Raw genomic sequence first — 14,894 nt, forward strand, 5'->3', positions numbered from 1 at the left:
TCTGTATCCTCTCTGACGACCAGGAACTCAGCAAAGACAGCAGTTGGTGGGGAGAAAATTTGGGTGTAGAACTTACATGCAGAAGCAACAGTATAACTTTTGTGCATTTTCTGCGCACTATCAGGATTAGTGCGTTACACAAGCACAGGGGCTGAGGGTGCCAACAGTCCGGTTTCATTTCTATGCTACTATCTGTACACCTCCTATATACCATTTCTGAGGCTAGGGAAATGACAATTAGTTTATTTGGCATCAGATTGTATTTCGTGGGTTTCAATCAACTTCCTCAAGTAGAAAGAAGGTCCCTTTTTTGTGTCTCCTATTATTATTATTTAGTATTTATATCGAGTCAACATCTTCCACAGAGTACACAGAGTATTTTGGCTTGTCACTTAACTGTCCGTCACAGGGGCTCGCAATCTAATCCCTGCCATAGTCATATCTATGTATGTATCTTAGTCTAGGACCAATTTATACATAGTGTAGTGTATGGATCATAGTCTAGGGCCAATTTAGGGGGAAGCCAATTATGTATGTTTTTCTAATGTTGGAGGAAATCGGAGTGCCTGGAGGAATCCCACGCAGACACAGGGATAACATACAAACTACATGCAGATAGTGCCCTGGCTGGGATTCAAACTGGGGATGCAAGGCAAAAGCGCTAACCACTACACCACCGTCCTATTTAGGGTCTTTCAGGCTCTTTCATACAGTATTTTTTATCAAGTGATACTTGAGTGATAAATCGACCTAAAAATAACATAAGAGCAAATTGTTTTCATAAGAGTGGAAACATAGCTTTAACTTGATTAGCAATATATGCAGAAGCAGATATTCAGGAGTATGAAGGTGCATAGATTTCTTTGTTAGTGGTTGAACCATTCAACTACCGTCAGCTTGTCTTACACTTACTGCCTATGAACACTATTTTAAAGGACACCTGAAGTGAGAAGGATATGGAGGCTGCCATGTTTATTTACTTTTAAATGTTACACATTGCCTGACTCTCCTGCTGATCCTCTGCCTCTAATACTTTTAGCCATAGAGCCTGAACAAGCATACAGCAGATCAGATGTCTCTGACTGCAGTCTGACTGGATTAGCTGCATGCTTGTTTCAGGTGTGTGATTCAGACACTACTGATGCATGAAAGGGCAATAGGGCTGCCAGGCAACTGGTATTGTTTAAATGGAAACAAATATGGCAGCCTCCATTTGTCTCTTACTTCAGGTGTCCTTTAACTTGAAATATCATTGTATTAACTTGAAATATCATTGTATTAATTCCACACGTTTCCTTTCAATAAGTGATCAGATGATACGTTACGCGTCTAGTAATAAAAAATGGCAAGTCGCGGTATTTTATTATAGGACATCATTTGTAATATAATACTCTGGGCAGATGCCTGTGAAAGGCAAATGAGCTTGGCAGGGACATGGCTTTGAAACGTTCCGGACTTTGCAACGGTTAGAAAATGAACTGACAAATCATGAAAATGAATTATATATACCAGCCAATCAGATGTGACATTGAACCCTACTGTTATTATGCTGATGACCAAGATAAGCTAGGAGCTGATTTCTGATTGGCTACTCTCAGCTTCTTGGATGTCTTTGATCTTTGCACTGTGTTACCAAAGCTAAACAAAGGAAGATGAACCAATGTTAGGAAACAGCAATGTGTCACGTGCCAATCAGACAGTCATACAAGTTTCCTTTCCAGTGATAGCTGGACATTTGTATTGTCAGATTGTCAGACATATAAAATGCAAGATGTTGTGGATTAGCACAATCCGAACCGTTACTGTACACACCATGATCGTGCATGTGCAGTAGCGATTTTTGCATACGCGCAAAGTGCTCCCCGCAGGGGCAGAAGGATGAGGAGGTGCATGGCCGGCCAGCCTTGCGGAGGTCGCCACTGCTTACCGGAGGGACTCGGACGGAAGTTGTGTGCAATGGCGACTCTAGGGGGCGGCAAGAAGCCCCAGGTAAGTTAAACGGATTTTTAAATTTGATTTAAAGATAAACCGTGACCAAGAATTGAATTTCATCCCAATCAGTAGCTGATAACCCCTTTTACATGAGAAATCTATTCCTTTTCACAAACGGATCAGCAGAAGGCTCTGTACGGCTGATATTGTGGTGAAACCCCTCCCACAGGAAACTCTGAGGACCATGGTCCTGGCAGTTTCCTGTCTGTGAACCTCGCTGCATTGTGGGAAATAGGAAATAGCAGTTTCCAACTGCCATTAAAGCAAGCAGCAGCTTCATCACCTGCCAGCAGTAAAAATGTCACCATGTGATAAATGTCAGAATGTAAATGAGGGATTTAAAATATTTTACAATAGCAAACACTGAGTAAATCATTTATACATAATTATTGTAAAAATGAAGCACTTTTTTAGTACATTATTTTCACTGGAGTTCCTCTTTAAGATTTCCTTTAAGAATAATAATAATATATTCTAACCTACAATTTAGATCAGTTATATTTCACGCAACAATTATTTGATAAGATCTTTAGGAACCCCTTGTTTGTTTAAAGCATTCACAAACGTCCATGTTAAAAAGAGTTTTATGCCCATGTGTTAATCCCTTACGGACATACAAGACAAGCGAATCAATGGATTAATCAGTCTGATCTGAACAATTCAGCCATACAGTTCATTTTTTTCACTTAAATATGTTTACATTTGTCTAACTGGCAAAGCACCGCACAATTCACAAAGCCAGTCCGTGAGGTTTCAGGAACGGCCTGATTTCTTGGCATATGGGATGAAATCGCATGTTGAGGCCAATCGCAAAATTTACAGTTTGCATTAAAAAAAGATGAGATTGGCTGAATTTGCCAGACTGGGGGACTCACAAGTCGTTCCGTTCTCCCCTCCTTATAAGGGCCGTATAAAAGTATGTCACAACATAACACGGACATATTGCTAAAAATGAATACTTCATGGACAGGGGACACGTGGAGATTACCAAACAATATGACCACTTTAGTAAGGGACTTACAACGCTGCACCTGACAACCTCGATTTTCTGGGTAAAGTCATATCATGGATCTTGGGAGAAACAGAAGCTTTGATCCTTTCACATAATAAGAGACTACAAAGCAAGACACTACAGCAGAGGCCCCAATATCCAGCACCAGCGGAAATCGCCTGATGCTGGATACATGTGCACCCAAGATGCCAAGTGAGGCAACTTCCTCAGGCGGCAGGAGTATGGCGGCAGCACCAGGCAGAAACAGGAAATGAAGAGAGTGCCTGGCCAACCTATACTGGGGTCAACTGCACCTGGCCAACCTATACTGGGGGCCACTGTACCTGGCTAACCTATACTGGGGGCCACTATACCTGGCTACCTACCTATACTGAGGGTGTTTTTTTGGGGCTCACCGCGGCTGTAACATGCGTGCAAATTGTCGGGTGCTGTGCGATTATTCCAGCTCAAGTCTAGAACTTGAGCTGTGCCGGCCTAAAAATCACAAACCTCCCCCCAGATACTTACCGAGCCTCCAGAGAAGTCTAGCAGCCTTTCTACATCATCTAGCGGGCTGCTAGCGGCTTTCCGCCTTCCCCGTTTGTCAGCTGACCTGCATCGGTCATGTGACACGCTGACTTGCATGCATTGGTGCCAGAAGCCGCTAGGAGCCTGCAAGTTTATGTGGAAGGGCTGCTACATGTCGCTGGAAGCTCGGTAAATATTGAAATGGCCTTAAAACCCACCGAATGCAAAGTACTCCGTTATTCCTCAGGCATGCCGGTTAGATGAGACTTCTGGATGCTTGAGTTCCAGATAACGGGGGCTTTGCTGTATATAGATTTTATTCAGAAAACAATAGGAGATAAGGCCTCCACTATGTTCACACAGAGATGTAACAGGAGACTCCGAGGCCATTATCCAATTAACAATTTTTCTCTTATATATGAAATAACTTTTTAGCAATTAGCACCTACCTAGCAACTGAAAAAGTACTAAAGAGAAGGTAAAAATCAATATCTAAATTCTGCTGAGCATTTCCTTGCTTGCTGGGAGCGTCAAATGTATTTTATAAAGTGTAAAAACTTCTCCTGTGAGAAAACGGAGGAGAAAAGTTAACTGAATAGGGGCCTGAGAAACAAAAAACAGGTCACAGCTCCTCCACTATGTTCACAGAGAGAGGTAACAGCAGACACTAAGACATAAAGACACACAACCCCCCCCCCCCCCCCTCCTCACCTCGAGCTCTCCTCTTAGTGCTCCCCTCCTGCATCAATCATCAGTGCTGGGCAGTGGCAGAAACACATACCTACATCTACTGCGGAGGGCCATCTCTAAGTGCCTCATGCTACTTCCTGTTTAAACAGGAAGTAGCATCAGACACTTAGAGATCGGAACCTTCAGTCCGTGGATGGGGGTATGTGTTCCTGCCGCTGCCCACCACTGATGATTGATGCAGGAGGGTAGTGCAGAGGGGAGAGCTGGAGGTGAGGGAGGGGGTAGGGACTGTCCCCCGTCCCTGCCAATGTGTGGCCAGCTTTCCCCTCATTCTGCAACCCCTCCTGTCCCTCAAATGGCCCTGAGCGGGCCCCCCACGGGTGCAGTGGCTGCATCCCCTATTGTTACGCCCCTGACAGGAGATAGTGCCTCCAATATGTTCACATAGAGAGGTTACATCAGACACTGAGACACAAAGGAAGGAGATAACACCTCCACCAGGATCACTCAGAGAGGCAACAGGAGAAACTAAGACACTAAGATAGGAGATAGCTCCTCCACCATGTTATGTACCTACTGGTTCACATGAAATGTGATTGAGGCCAGTTTTACACCTGGCCAAAGCCCCCATCGCTCCGCAACACCAAAAGCCCTTTGCTGCCCCTCGCCCAATGATGTATTTCCTGCTGGACAGGAAGAATGTCACTGGGATTCTTCCCAGGATCTCCGTCCTTCTGCGCATGCATGCCATACCTCCACCATCAAATTTAAAATTTCTGCATCACCCACTGACCTCCATGCATTCTGCCACCGATGCGTCGCCGCGGAAGCTGCACTGAAGCATGCTGTTTACTTTGTGGCGCTTGGGAACGTCTATCACAACGCGACGGGGTAAGTATATTAGGCCTCATAGTCTTTCAGTGCAGTTGCATTACCCTACGTGCAGAAAGGGTAACGCAATGATAGAGGCCTTAACAGGGACCTTAAATTACCTCTCCACTCTACAGTAAACCTAACGCTGCCTACAAGTGGATGGAGTTTCATGCAACAACAAAAGAATGTAAAGTTAAAAAGTTGTTTTAAAAAAAAATGCACTTTGCTAAATTTGAGATGAAAACAATGCCTGCGAAATAACGTTTCTTAATTTTTTTTAGTCCATTTTGAATAAAAACCTACGGAGAAAGTTATTTGGCCTCCACCTCAGTTGGCCCTAGACTATGACGGACATATGACTGTGGTAGGGATTAGAGTGCAAGCCCCTCTGTACAGCGCTGTGAAGGTGTCGGCCCTACATGAAGACTAAATAATAATGATAAAATAAAAAATAATAATAGTTGTTATCGTTTAAGTGACACAATCGTTTCCTCCTAAGGAAACAATCTAAACATCTAAGCGAGTAAAGCCAGCACAACACAAATACAAATCGGGGGGAAACAATATACTGTATCTGTGTCTATTTTGATATCCATTTTGGATATGCTGTTTCCAGTGCTTTTCCCCCTGCATTATAAGCAGATGTCATGTCAGCAAGCCTCAGAGGCAGGCCGGCATCCCCCGCCTGGACTTCTGCGCCTAACTTTTCTTCTGCTGGCGGAATGCTGGAGACGGGTCAATTAGGGGCACCGCCGCCATATGAAGGATCCTCCTGCATCTAACTGACAGCCAGAAAATGACATCAAGCGCACGTCTTGACCTTCATGCTAATCCTCTTTTGTGCAAACCTATTGCGCGCTATTAATTAGCTAATGATCAGCCAAATTTACGTGTGTTATTGTGCCTGCAATTGTCTAGCCGCGGCATAAATTATGCAAACGTATTGAGCTTATTACCAGTGCGAGTAAAGTAATAATTAAGAAATGATTCCCTTTCATTTTACCAGCTGACGGAAGTTAAGAGGACCTGTAGTAAAAATAACATAATGAATAAAATTGCTTATTGTTTACAATATTTAATTATAGATGATTTAGTCAGTGTTTTCCCATTGTAAAATCATTCCTCTCCCCGATTTACATTCTGAAATGTATCACTGGGGGTGACATCTGCCTAACCTTCCAGGTTATCTGTACGGAATGTTCATTACTGAGAGTTCTATGCACAGAGGGAGATATTGATTGCTTGGCAGTTGGAAAAAGCCATTATTTCCAACAATGCAACAAGGTTTACAGACAGGTAACTGTCAGCACCATGGCCATGACATCACACTGTGGGAGGGGTTTCGCCACAATATCAGCCATACAGAACCCCCCTTGATGATCTATTCGAGAAAAGGTAAAGATTTTGCGCGGGAATGGGGGTGTTAGCTACTTTTTGGTTAAAGTTCCTATTTAATGTGCAATCACTCTATGCTCTAAAAGAATAACATTATACAGTATATATGTAGATAAATCTGACATTGAGGTCCTACGATAATGTTCTGTTCTTAGCTGGTCCATCGTTGCATTCTGTACACAGGACTCAGAGGACGGAATGCTAGATAAACTGACCCATCAGTTTCACCTGGAAAGGTTCAGGACAAAAATTAATTTCCTAGCGATAAAGTTTATAGCAGCTGGTTCTAATGGGAAATCTTCCCATACAGCAGGGACTCTGAGTGATGGAGCAGTGTGGCATAGAGCAGTGTTTTCCCCAGACATTTTTTCCAGCCGGGTTGCATGAAAAAGTAGCCGGGTGGGACATGCCGGAGAATTGCAGGGGTGGTGCTATTCTGTACAACTCTGCTTACAGCATAGGAAGAGGATGAGGAGGCAAACTGATGACAGACGGGTGCTCACAAAAAATAGCCGGGTGGAGCACCCGGCTAAAAGAGCCTGGGGAGAACACTGTAGAGTAAGTTCCTACTACTGAAGGGTGCTACAGAGGCAGAGCCGGATCATTCACAAGGAAAACCTAGGCAGCTGCCCAGGGCCTGGAGAGAGTCTAGGGGCCCGGCAGATGGTAGCCACCACCAAATCTTACTAAAAAAAGCCAGGTGACCGAAAACTGCTATCTTGCTGAGGGCCCATGTCATCTTATTACTTTTCTGTACACAGGGGAAGGTTGTATGGCATGAAGTCTGCCCTGTCCACCAATAGGTAGTACAGGAGGAGAAAAGGAATGTGTCCCTCCCAGGACAGGCTTATATAGACAGGAGAGAGCTTGGTAACATGGACTTTGTCCCTTCTACCAAATAGTGATAGACAGGAGGATATTGAGACTACCTCTCTCACCACAGGCTGACGCCATCAATAGGAGGAGCTATGTGACATGGAGCCTGTCCCTCCCACCTCAGGGTGACACAGACAAGAGGAGCTATGTGACATGGGGTCTGTCCCTCCAACCACAGGGTGACACAGACAGCAGGAGCTATGTGACATGGAGTCTGTCCCACCCACCACAGGGTGCAACAGACGAGAAGCGATGTGACATGGAGTCTGTCCCTCCCACCACAGGGTGACATAGACAAGAGGAGCTATGTGACATGGCACCTGCCCCTCCCACCACAGGGTGACAGAAAGGAGGGGCTATGTGACATGGAGTCTGTCACTTATACCACAGAGTGACACAGAAAGGTGGAGCAACGTGACATGATTCTGCCCCTCCCACCACATGGTGACACAGATGGGAGGAGCTATGTGACATGGAGTCTGTCCCTCCCACCACAGGGTGACACAGATGAGAGGAGCTATGTGACATGGAGTCTGCCCCTCCCACCACATGCTGGTACAGAAAGGAGGGAGGCGCTTTGTGACATGGTGTCTGCCCCTTTCACAAGGGAGTGACGCAGACAAGAGGAAGCTACGTGAGCGTGCGAACATGAAGTCTGTTCCTCCCAAAGGAGCGATGTGACCTGTTTTTGTAATCAGAGAGTAACAAATTCAAAAATGGACTATATGATGTAGAATCTGTCCCTCCCACTATAGGGTGACACAGACAAGAGGAGCTAAGTGACATGGAGTCTGTCCCTCCCACCACAGGGTGACACAGACAGGAGGAGCTAGGTGACATGGAGTCTGTCCCTCCCACCATGAGGAGCTGTGGAGACATGGAGTCTGTCTCTCGATACGAAGAGACCACCACAGCAAAATTCACAATTTCCATGTGCCAATTTTGGCTAGCGTAGAGGAAAAGCGCTTATTTGGGTGCAAAAGGGGCAGCCCTCGATATAATGCATTGAAATAAAGGGCTGTATTGAGATTTTAGGACTGGGTTTCTAGCATTGTACTTGGTATGTCACCCACTGACCGATACAGAGCAGTAGAGACTGTCAGAACTGGATACATTTTACCTGCTAAACCTCCAAACATTCACTGGCATGGCGCGTTCATGACAAAGCACTGGGAGGTGACTCTCTCAACAACACTTTCCAATTAAATGAACAGTTTGCCCTTTCATGAAAGTCACATAAAAACATGGTTGCCTCCATAGTGAAAGCTATGCTGTAAAAATGGTTAATGACTACGGAATAAATACCCGTTTGGTTTTATCATTACATATTATTACTATCCTAGGCTGACGGCTACAGAAAACTCTCCAATATTTTAAGGCCTTGTACCTTGCTACGGTGGCAACAAAAATACCTTTTTGACCTGAGACTCAAGTCATATCAAGTCATGATGTCTTTAAATACATTTATGACCCCATAATCAAGTCATGTCAAGTCATGATGTCTTTAAATACCTTTTTGACCCCAGACTCAAGTCATGATGTGTTTAGGCCTGACATGATGATGTCACAGGAAGTGTTTCTCGTTGTAAAGGAGGTCCCCAGAAATATATACTTTTTTTTTCTTTTTTTACTTGCCTCTGATTCAGTCAAGGCATCTGAAATACTGCCCCATCCATCATGGGTTTTGTGGAAGTTTATACGCACCGTACTCCTATATCTCTCTGATATCGTTTAGATCGGCATACATTCACTGTTCGGTTTTGCTAATTTGAAGTCTGCTGTCGCTTTTAAAACAACAAAGTCGTCATTCTGTCCACGAAGCCAGTGAAGGCTTCACCAGCAGAGAAGATAATTGTAAGCGGCACCTCATATGTGGCGGGTCACAGGTTAGCTTCTCTTCCATATGGGCTCTGACCCTCCTCACTCCTCTAACCAGAAAACGCATTTTTGCTTTCACCACAGGATTCGTCGATTCCCTGGCCAAAACCAGCACACACTTTGTTGTTCAGTGATCTATTATCACAGGCCCTCAGAATAAAGCCTTTATTCTCTCATCTCTCTTCCCTTTTTCCCCCCCTCTGTCTGATTAGTACAAACGCAAAACTTCCAGGATGTTAACTGTTTCTACCTGTTTATCATCTCCTGCCTACCCGTCTCTCAACACGCTACGGCCAGCGTCACCCAACCAACACGAGACGTTACCGTAGATTCAGTAAGGCGGGCTTCCCTTCTGCAATTAGAGCGTCAGCTCTGCAGGATAAAACATAAGCGTAAACTCTGTGGGACAGAATATGATGTATTAATGAATGTGTCAATGTTTCATTCACGCGGCATTTAAGCCGTCCAGTATTATAGTTCTATTTACTGAAGTAGGAGCGTCTGTAATTGCCACGTAATGTCTTTATATTAACTAAGTACTTACTGGCTTACAGTGTCTACAGGATAGCCTCAAAGTTTTCAATGCGTATATATATATATATATATATATAAAACTTTGAGGATATCCCCCAGGCCATGCACTGTAATATATATTATTTATATACATAATATTAAGTTACATATATATATATATATATCATTTTAATACACAATAGAGACAGTAGTATATAGCTATTTAATATTATCAGATACATGTATATTTGATATATAGTTAGGCAGGAGAGTGGTCATTTTACATCCTAATTCTCTGATTTCATAACTACAAAATTACTTTGGAGACAGCCCCAGCTCACAGGACGGAGGTCTGAACAAAAAGATATCACAATATCCCACGTATACGCTTGTAATATTTTTAGTTTAGTCAGTAAACAGTGTCATCCATATTTTTTATAACTGAATTCCATCACAGCTCCAGCAAGACTGGAAAAAGTTGTTCGGGAGTAAGAAGGAAACTAGTATAAGCATTAGAAGCGTACTATTCTAGCATTCAATTTAGAAAAGCCACGGCTACCCAGCCATGTGTAAAGCAATTACGTTGAAAACTTTTGGTAGTGCTAAAATATTAAAATATTGATGCCTCTTGATATGTTGTATCATTTTAAAAGTACATTTTTAAATTAAAAGTACATTTTAAAGCTCCTTAATTTTTATTTTTGGATAGTGAACATTCTGGATATATGTTTGTATCTTTGCATGATATTCTGTTGCTATAATCCCCTCTGCAAAATTATATATATATATATATATATATATATATATATATATATATATATATATATATATGTATATATATATATATATATATATCATCCTGGGTGATGGAAATTTTAAATAAATTAAGTAAAAAAAAATGTGGTTGTTCATATAAAGAAAATATGTATGTTTTTGGCCATATTATTTCTACAGTTTAAGCCTTCTTTCATATGCCTCGTTATACCTGGTGTTTTGCAGTGACTTGTGCATTTATATAGGAAAAGAAATCCTTTGGTTAAATAATGCAAATTGCTCTATAATTATGTCACTGCAAAAGATAACATCCGAATGTCAAAATGCAAGCAGCCTTGTTATTGATAATTAACAGAAACAATATATTTTCATTCCAGTATGTTTCCTTTTTTACGCTACCTATATTCTTATAAATTCATAAAATGATGTGAACAAGTGGCTATTTTTACCGCTAACAAAAAAAAAAAATAGGAAAGGAGTGCTGGCTTACAATTCATTGAACACAAATATATATTGCTGCTAAAAACTTGCTATTCACGACTCAAAGCAACACAGATATTTAAAAGAAATGATATCAATACACATTTATGTTGCCAACATCACGTATACAGACAGGCTTTTTTTTTATCTCAGTGTGAAAAAGTGCGAAGCAAACTTGACAATGCCCAATAAAGTTAGGCCTGTAAAGCCTTTGACAGTCTATAAAGCCTTGCGCCTATGTAAGGGTAGGCCACAGTAATTTTGAGGCCTGTAAACTCTGGGTAAGTTAGGGAAACAATACATATTTATAATACGTGGATTGTATTTTCCACAATTGTTTCAAAAAAAAAATGTAATAAAGCGTGAATGTTATATTTGTCTTTTCCCTTTTCTCCCCCCCCCCCCAACATATTAGAATTACCAAGTCGATGTCTTAGATACAGAGCGCTGCCAGTTTGGCTTCACAAGATGAAATAGTCAATATCATGTATATTCATAATTTAAACTGCAAAGATACAGTGAGCGTACACACAGATGTCAAGCAACAAGACCAAGACTTACCAGGCGTGTGGACGAAAAAGGCCAGATAGAGATCCAGCTCTTTGATGGACACCCCAATATGGTGTGGCTGTACGCACAGGCCTGGGTTGGAGCATTGGGGCGACTTGTAGAGGCGTTCCCCATCTGTGCTCTCCAGCGGAATCCCCTTAAACAGGATGACCATCACCAGGTCCAACCTCCACACCTTATCTGCCTGGCGGAGGCAGTCAATCCTCCGAATTTTGCCCTTCTGATCTGGATTGGAGAGGACACAACATGGAGGTTTCTTCCCGGTGATGGTCAGGACAAAGTCCTCTCGGAACTCTGGCCGGATGTCTTTCCTCAGCTTGGCCAAGAGCCGTGACGCCCACTTCTGCTTGATCTCAGGCTTCTCCCCTAATAACTCGTCCTTCACCGCCCTCTCCTCATCCTTTGACATCCGCTTCTCGTGCTTCTTAAAGTACTTGCGCTTCCTTGCTTGGAGATTGAACCACGTGTATGAGAATGCGCGCACATGAGGAAGAAGAGCTTCGATGAAGGGGTGAAACTCATCCTAAAGGAAAAAAAATTCAAAAAATTAAAATACAATTAAAAAAACAACAACAACCAAAAGAGGATAAAAAAGTTAGTGCAAACAATTCAATTACGTCATTTTAGCCTATTCAGCTAACGTTAAACTGTAACTTCTTTTCAGTTTTCATGCAAATTGTTATGTTTTATGCTATTAGCATATCGTAGTTATGATGACATGATATGGAGATTAGAAATGGAAAGTGGTAAAGGGTTTACCATCTCTTGTTGTCATATCGAAATTCTAGAGAAATTTAAAAACATCCAGACTCAGAATTCATCCAAATCGCAGAGTTCAGAGAGAGAGAGAGAAAGGAAGGACACAGAGCAGATCGATCAATTGAGAAATGTAAGTATGGTAGAGATGAAGAGAGGTATGAAGCACACGATGGAAGATGAGCTGGTGGTTTTCATGCGCGGAGAACAAAAGTCTAACCCCCCGTAATATATGGATTTGGAGGGGACACAACTGTTATATGAAATGAATTGTAAATTGAGACAAGAATTAAGGAAACTATTGATATCTCAGAAAAGTTACTACGGCACAAAGGCCCAAAAAGAACTGAACACACAATTCCTACTGCACTGAGAGCAATGGAAGGAAATTAATAATTATCCGTTAGGATGGATGGCATGTGCAGAAAAAAAAAGAAAGAAATGAAAAACAAAAACTTCTTGATACGCGTTAAAGCAATAACAATGGGCAAAAAAAAAAAAAAAGCAAAGGAAAGAAGTATGGAAGGTTAAAGACAAAAATGGTTTTTTTTCAGAAGGAGATTTGGAGCAGAAAAAGGAAGGCTGTTTTTTTTCCCCCTGCCCGTTTAAACTCTCTCTCTTTCTCTCTCTCGTTCCCCCTCTCTCTTGCTTTCACTCTCCGTGCTGAATTGGTGGCCAGCATCGATGCCAGGGAAAAGAGAGAGGAAAAAAAAGAGAGAGAGAGAGACTGATTCGAACAGACCCACCTTTTTGGCAAAGTGAAATGAAGAAGCTAGCCAATAGCAGAGAAAAAGGGAGGGGAGAGCGAGAGAGAAAGAGAGGGAAGGGAGGAGGGAGGTGTAGAGCTTTAGAGAGGGAGAGAGCGTGAAAAAAATATTGAAGGCAGAAAAAAGGTTTTTGCCAAAACAGACAACTTAAAAAAAATAAAAAAATAATGCATATGCAAAAAAGTTTGACACTCTACTTTGCTTCAGTTGATTAGTCTGAGAAATGGTTGACGCTATCTTCTGCTCTGCTATCTCTACTATTATTTATTTTGGTTTCATTTTAATTTTGATTTATTCTGCCACGCAATTTTTGGCACATGCATAAAAACAGTCGCTCATGGCTGAGGACGGTGTGTGTGTGTGTGTGTGTGTGTGTGTATATGAAGAGGGGAGAACAGAGAATCAGCAGATGCCTGTTTGTTGTCCTCGTCATTTTTCTTCATATTTTTTTGCATGGTAAATCCAAGCATGGTAATCACCAAATACCTGGCTATTTCGCTTCCAAAACTGAACAGAAAAACCGCTCTCTATTAATAGCAAAATGAAATATGAAATCTCTCTCTCCCTTCTTCCTCCCTCTACTCCTTCTCTCTGTCGCTCCTGTCTCGCTCCCTCGTTCTCTGCGGTTTTGCTGGCACTGCCCAATATATTCCAGCCAAGTCACACATTTTAAAGACGCTGCTTTTCAGAGTAAATTTCTCTCTCTCTCTCTTCTGTTTTCCCAGCTTTTTTTCATTTTCCCTCATACACTCTCTCTTCCTACTATCCCACACTAAAGATTTTAACCCTACTGGCACTGGAAACCTCATATGTATTTGTCCGCTATGACCTTCAATTATTCTTCGTAATTTTCTCTTTAACCTTTTTAAAATATATTTTTGCGCACAGAAATGTGTTTTTGATCGTCTACATCTAACTTGCTTTTCCTCTTTATTTCTGTTACCAGTTTTTTACTTCTTCTTTGAAAATGACCTTTATTGTATATTTTTTAAAACATTTTTTGGTAGCATTAAACCTTTTCTATTTGCATTTTTTAGGTTTTTTTTAGTCTAATAAGGATGTCTCGTCCTGTAATTATTGCAGTTTCGGGATTGACTCTCTTATCCATTTCTGCTGAACTTTCTGCTAAATTGCTAAATACAAGACAGAAACTACCGACTTTAAAGTGGATGCTTGTTTAGGCTGTGATTAAAGTCACCAGTATATGTGTGTGCATATTCTATATATCGGTATGCATTTATTTATATTTCTTCCTGCTGCTTTTCCCCTTTCTAATTTAGGTCTCAAAGCTTTGCCTTTTTCTCTTATTCCTTCTCTTATTCCTTTAATGCAGTAACTTTGTTATCTACCTTTCACAATTTATTTTATTGTCTCACGTATTTCTGTCTATGCGCCTATTTTACCTTTGCTCTTTTGTATGCTGATAAAAAAAACAACCTCTCTCCCTCTTGCTGCTTTTCACTTTTTCCTGCTTCCAGTTTATGTTTTTTTTTCTTTATTCTTTTTTTTTTTTCTTAGGGTTTTAGCAAGATTATTTTTTTACAATTTACAAACATCTATGTTTACAACTTAATCAGTCTGATAGGTCACTCAGAGCCAAATTCTCTTTTGATCTTTCCACCTTTCTCCTTTTACGGTCTACAGAAGTCTCCGTCTCTCTTGCTCTCTCCTGCTCTTTCATCATAGTGCTCCCTTTCGAAAATGCTTTTTTTTCTAATCTTATTTTTGACAATATATACATTTTCCAGGGGGAAGAGTTCCTACGCGTTGTTTACTCTGGGATATTTCTGTGTAGCCTCAAATGCCCTTTT

At 41.6% G+C, this 14,894-nt stretch overlaps 1 protein-coding gene across 6 annotated transcripts in view; it reads right to left on the bottom strand.

Moving 5' to 3' along the window:
• Positions 1–14,894, bottom strand: part of NFIX (nuclear factor I X) — a 291,898-nt gene that overhangs the window by 144,018 nt on the left and 132,986 nt on the right. For 5 of the 6 annotated variants that reach the window (XM_068274284.1, XM_068274289.1, XM_068274290.1 and 2 more), the window contains exon 3: positions 11,552–12,083. In XM_068274284.1, the coding sequence (XP_068130385.1) occupies positions 11,552–12,083 (532 nt within the window). Of the gene's footprint in view, positions 1–11,551; positions 12,084–12,319; positions 13,002–14,894 lie in introns of those variants that run through there. The other variant, XM_068274288.1, reaches the window with a different exon arrangement.

The sequence above is a fragment of the Hyperolius riggenbachi genome, chromosome 3 (genome assembly GCF_040937935.1).
Source record: "Hyperolius riggenbachi isolate aHypRig1 chromosome 3, aHypRig1.pri, whole genome shotgun sequence".
NCBI classification, from domain to species: domain Eukaryota; kingdom Metazoa; phylum Chordata; class Amphibia; order Anura; family Hyperoliidae; genus Hyperolius; species Hyperolius riggenbachi.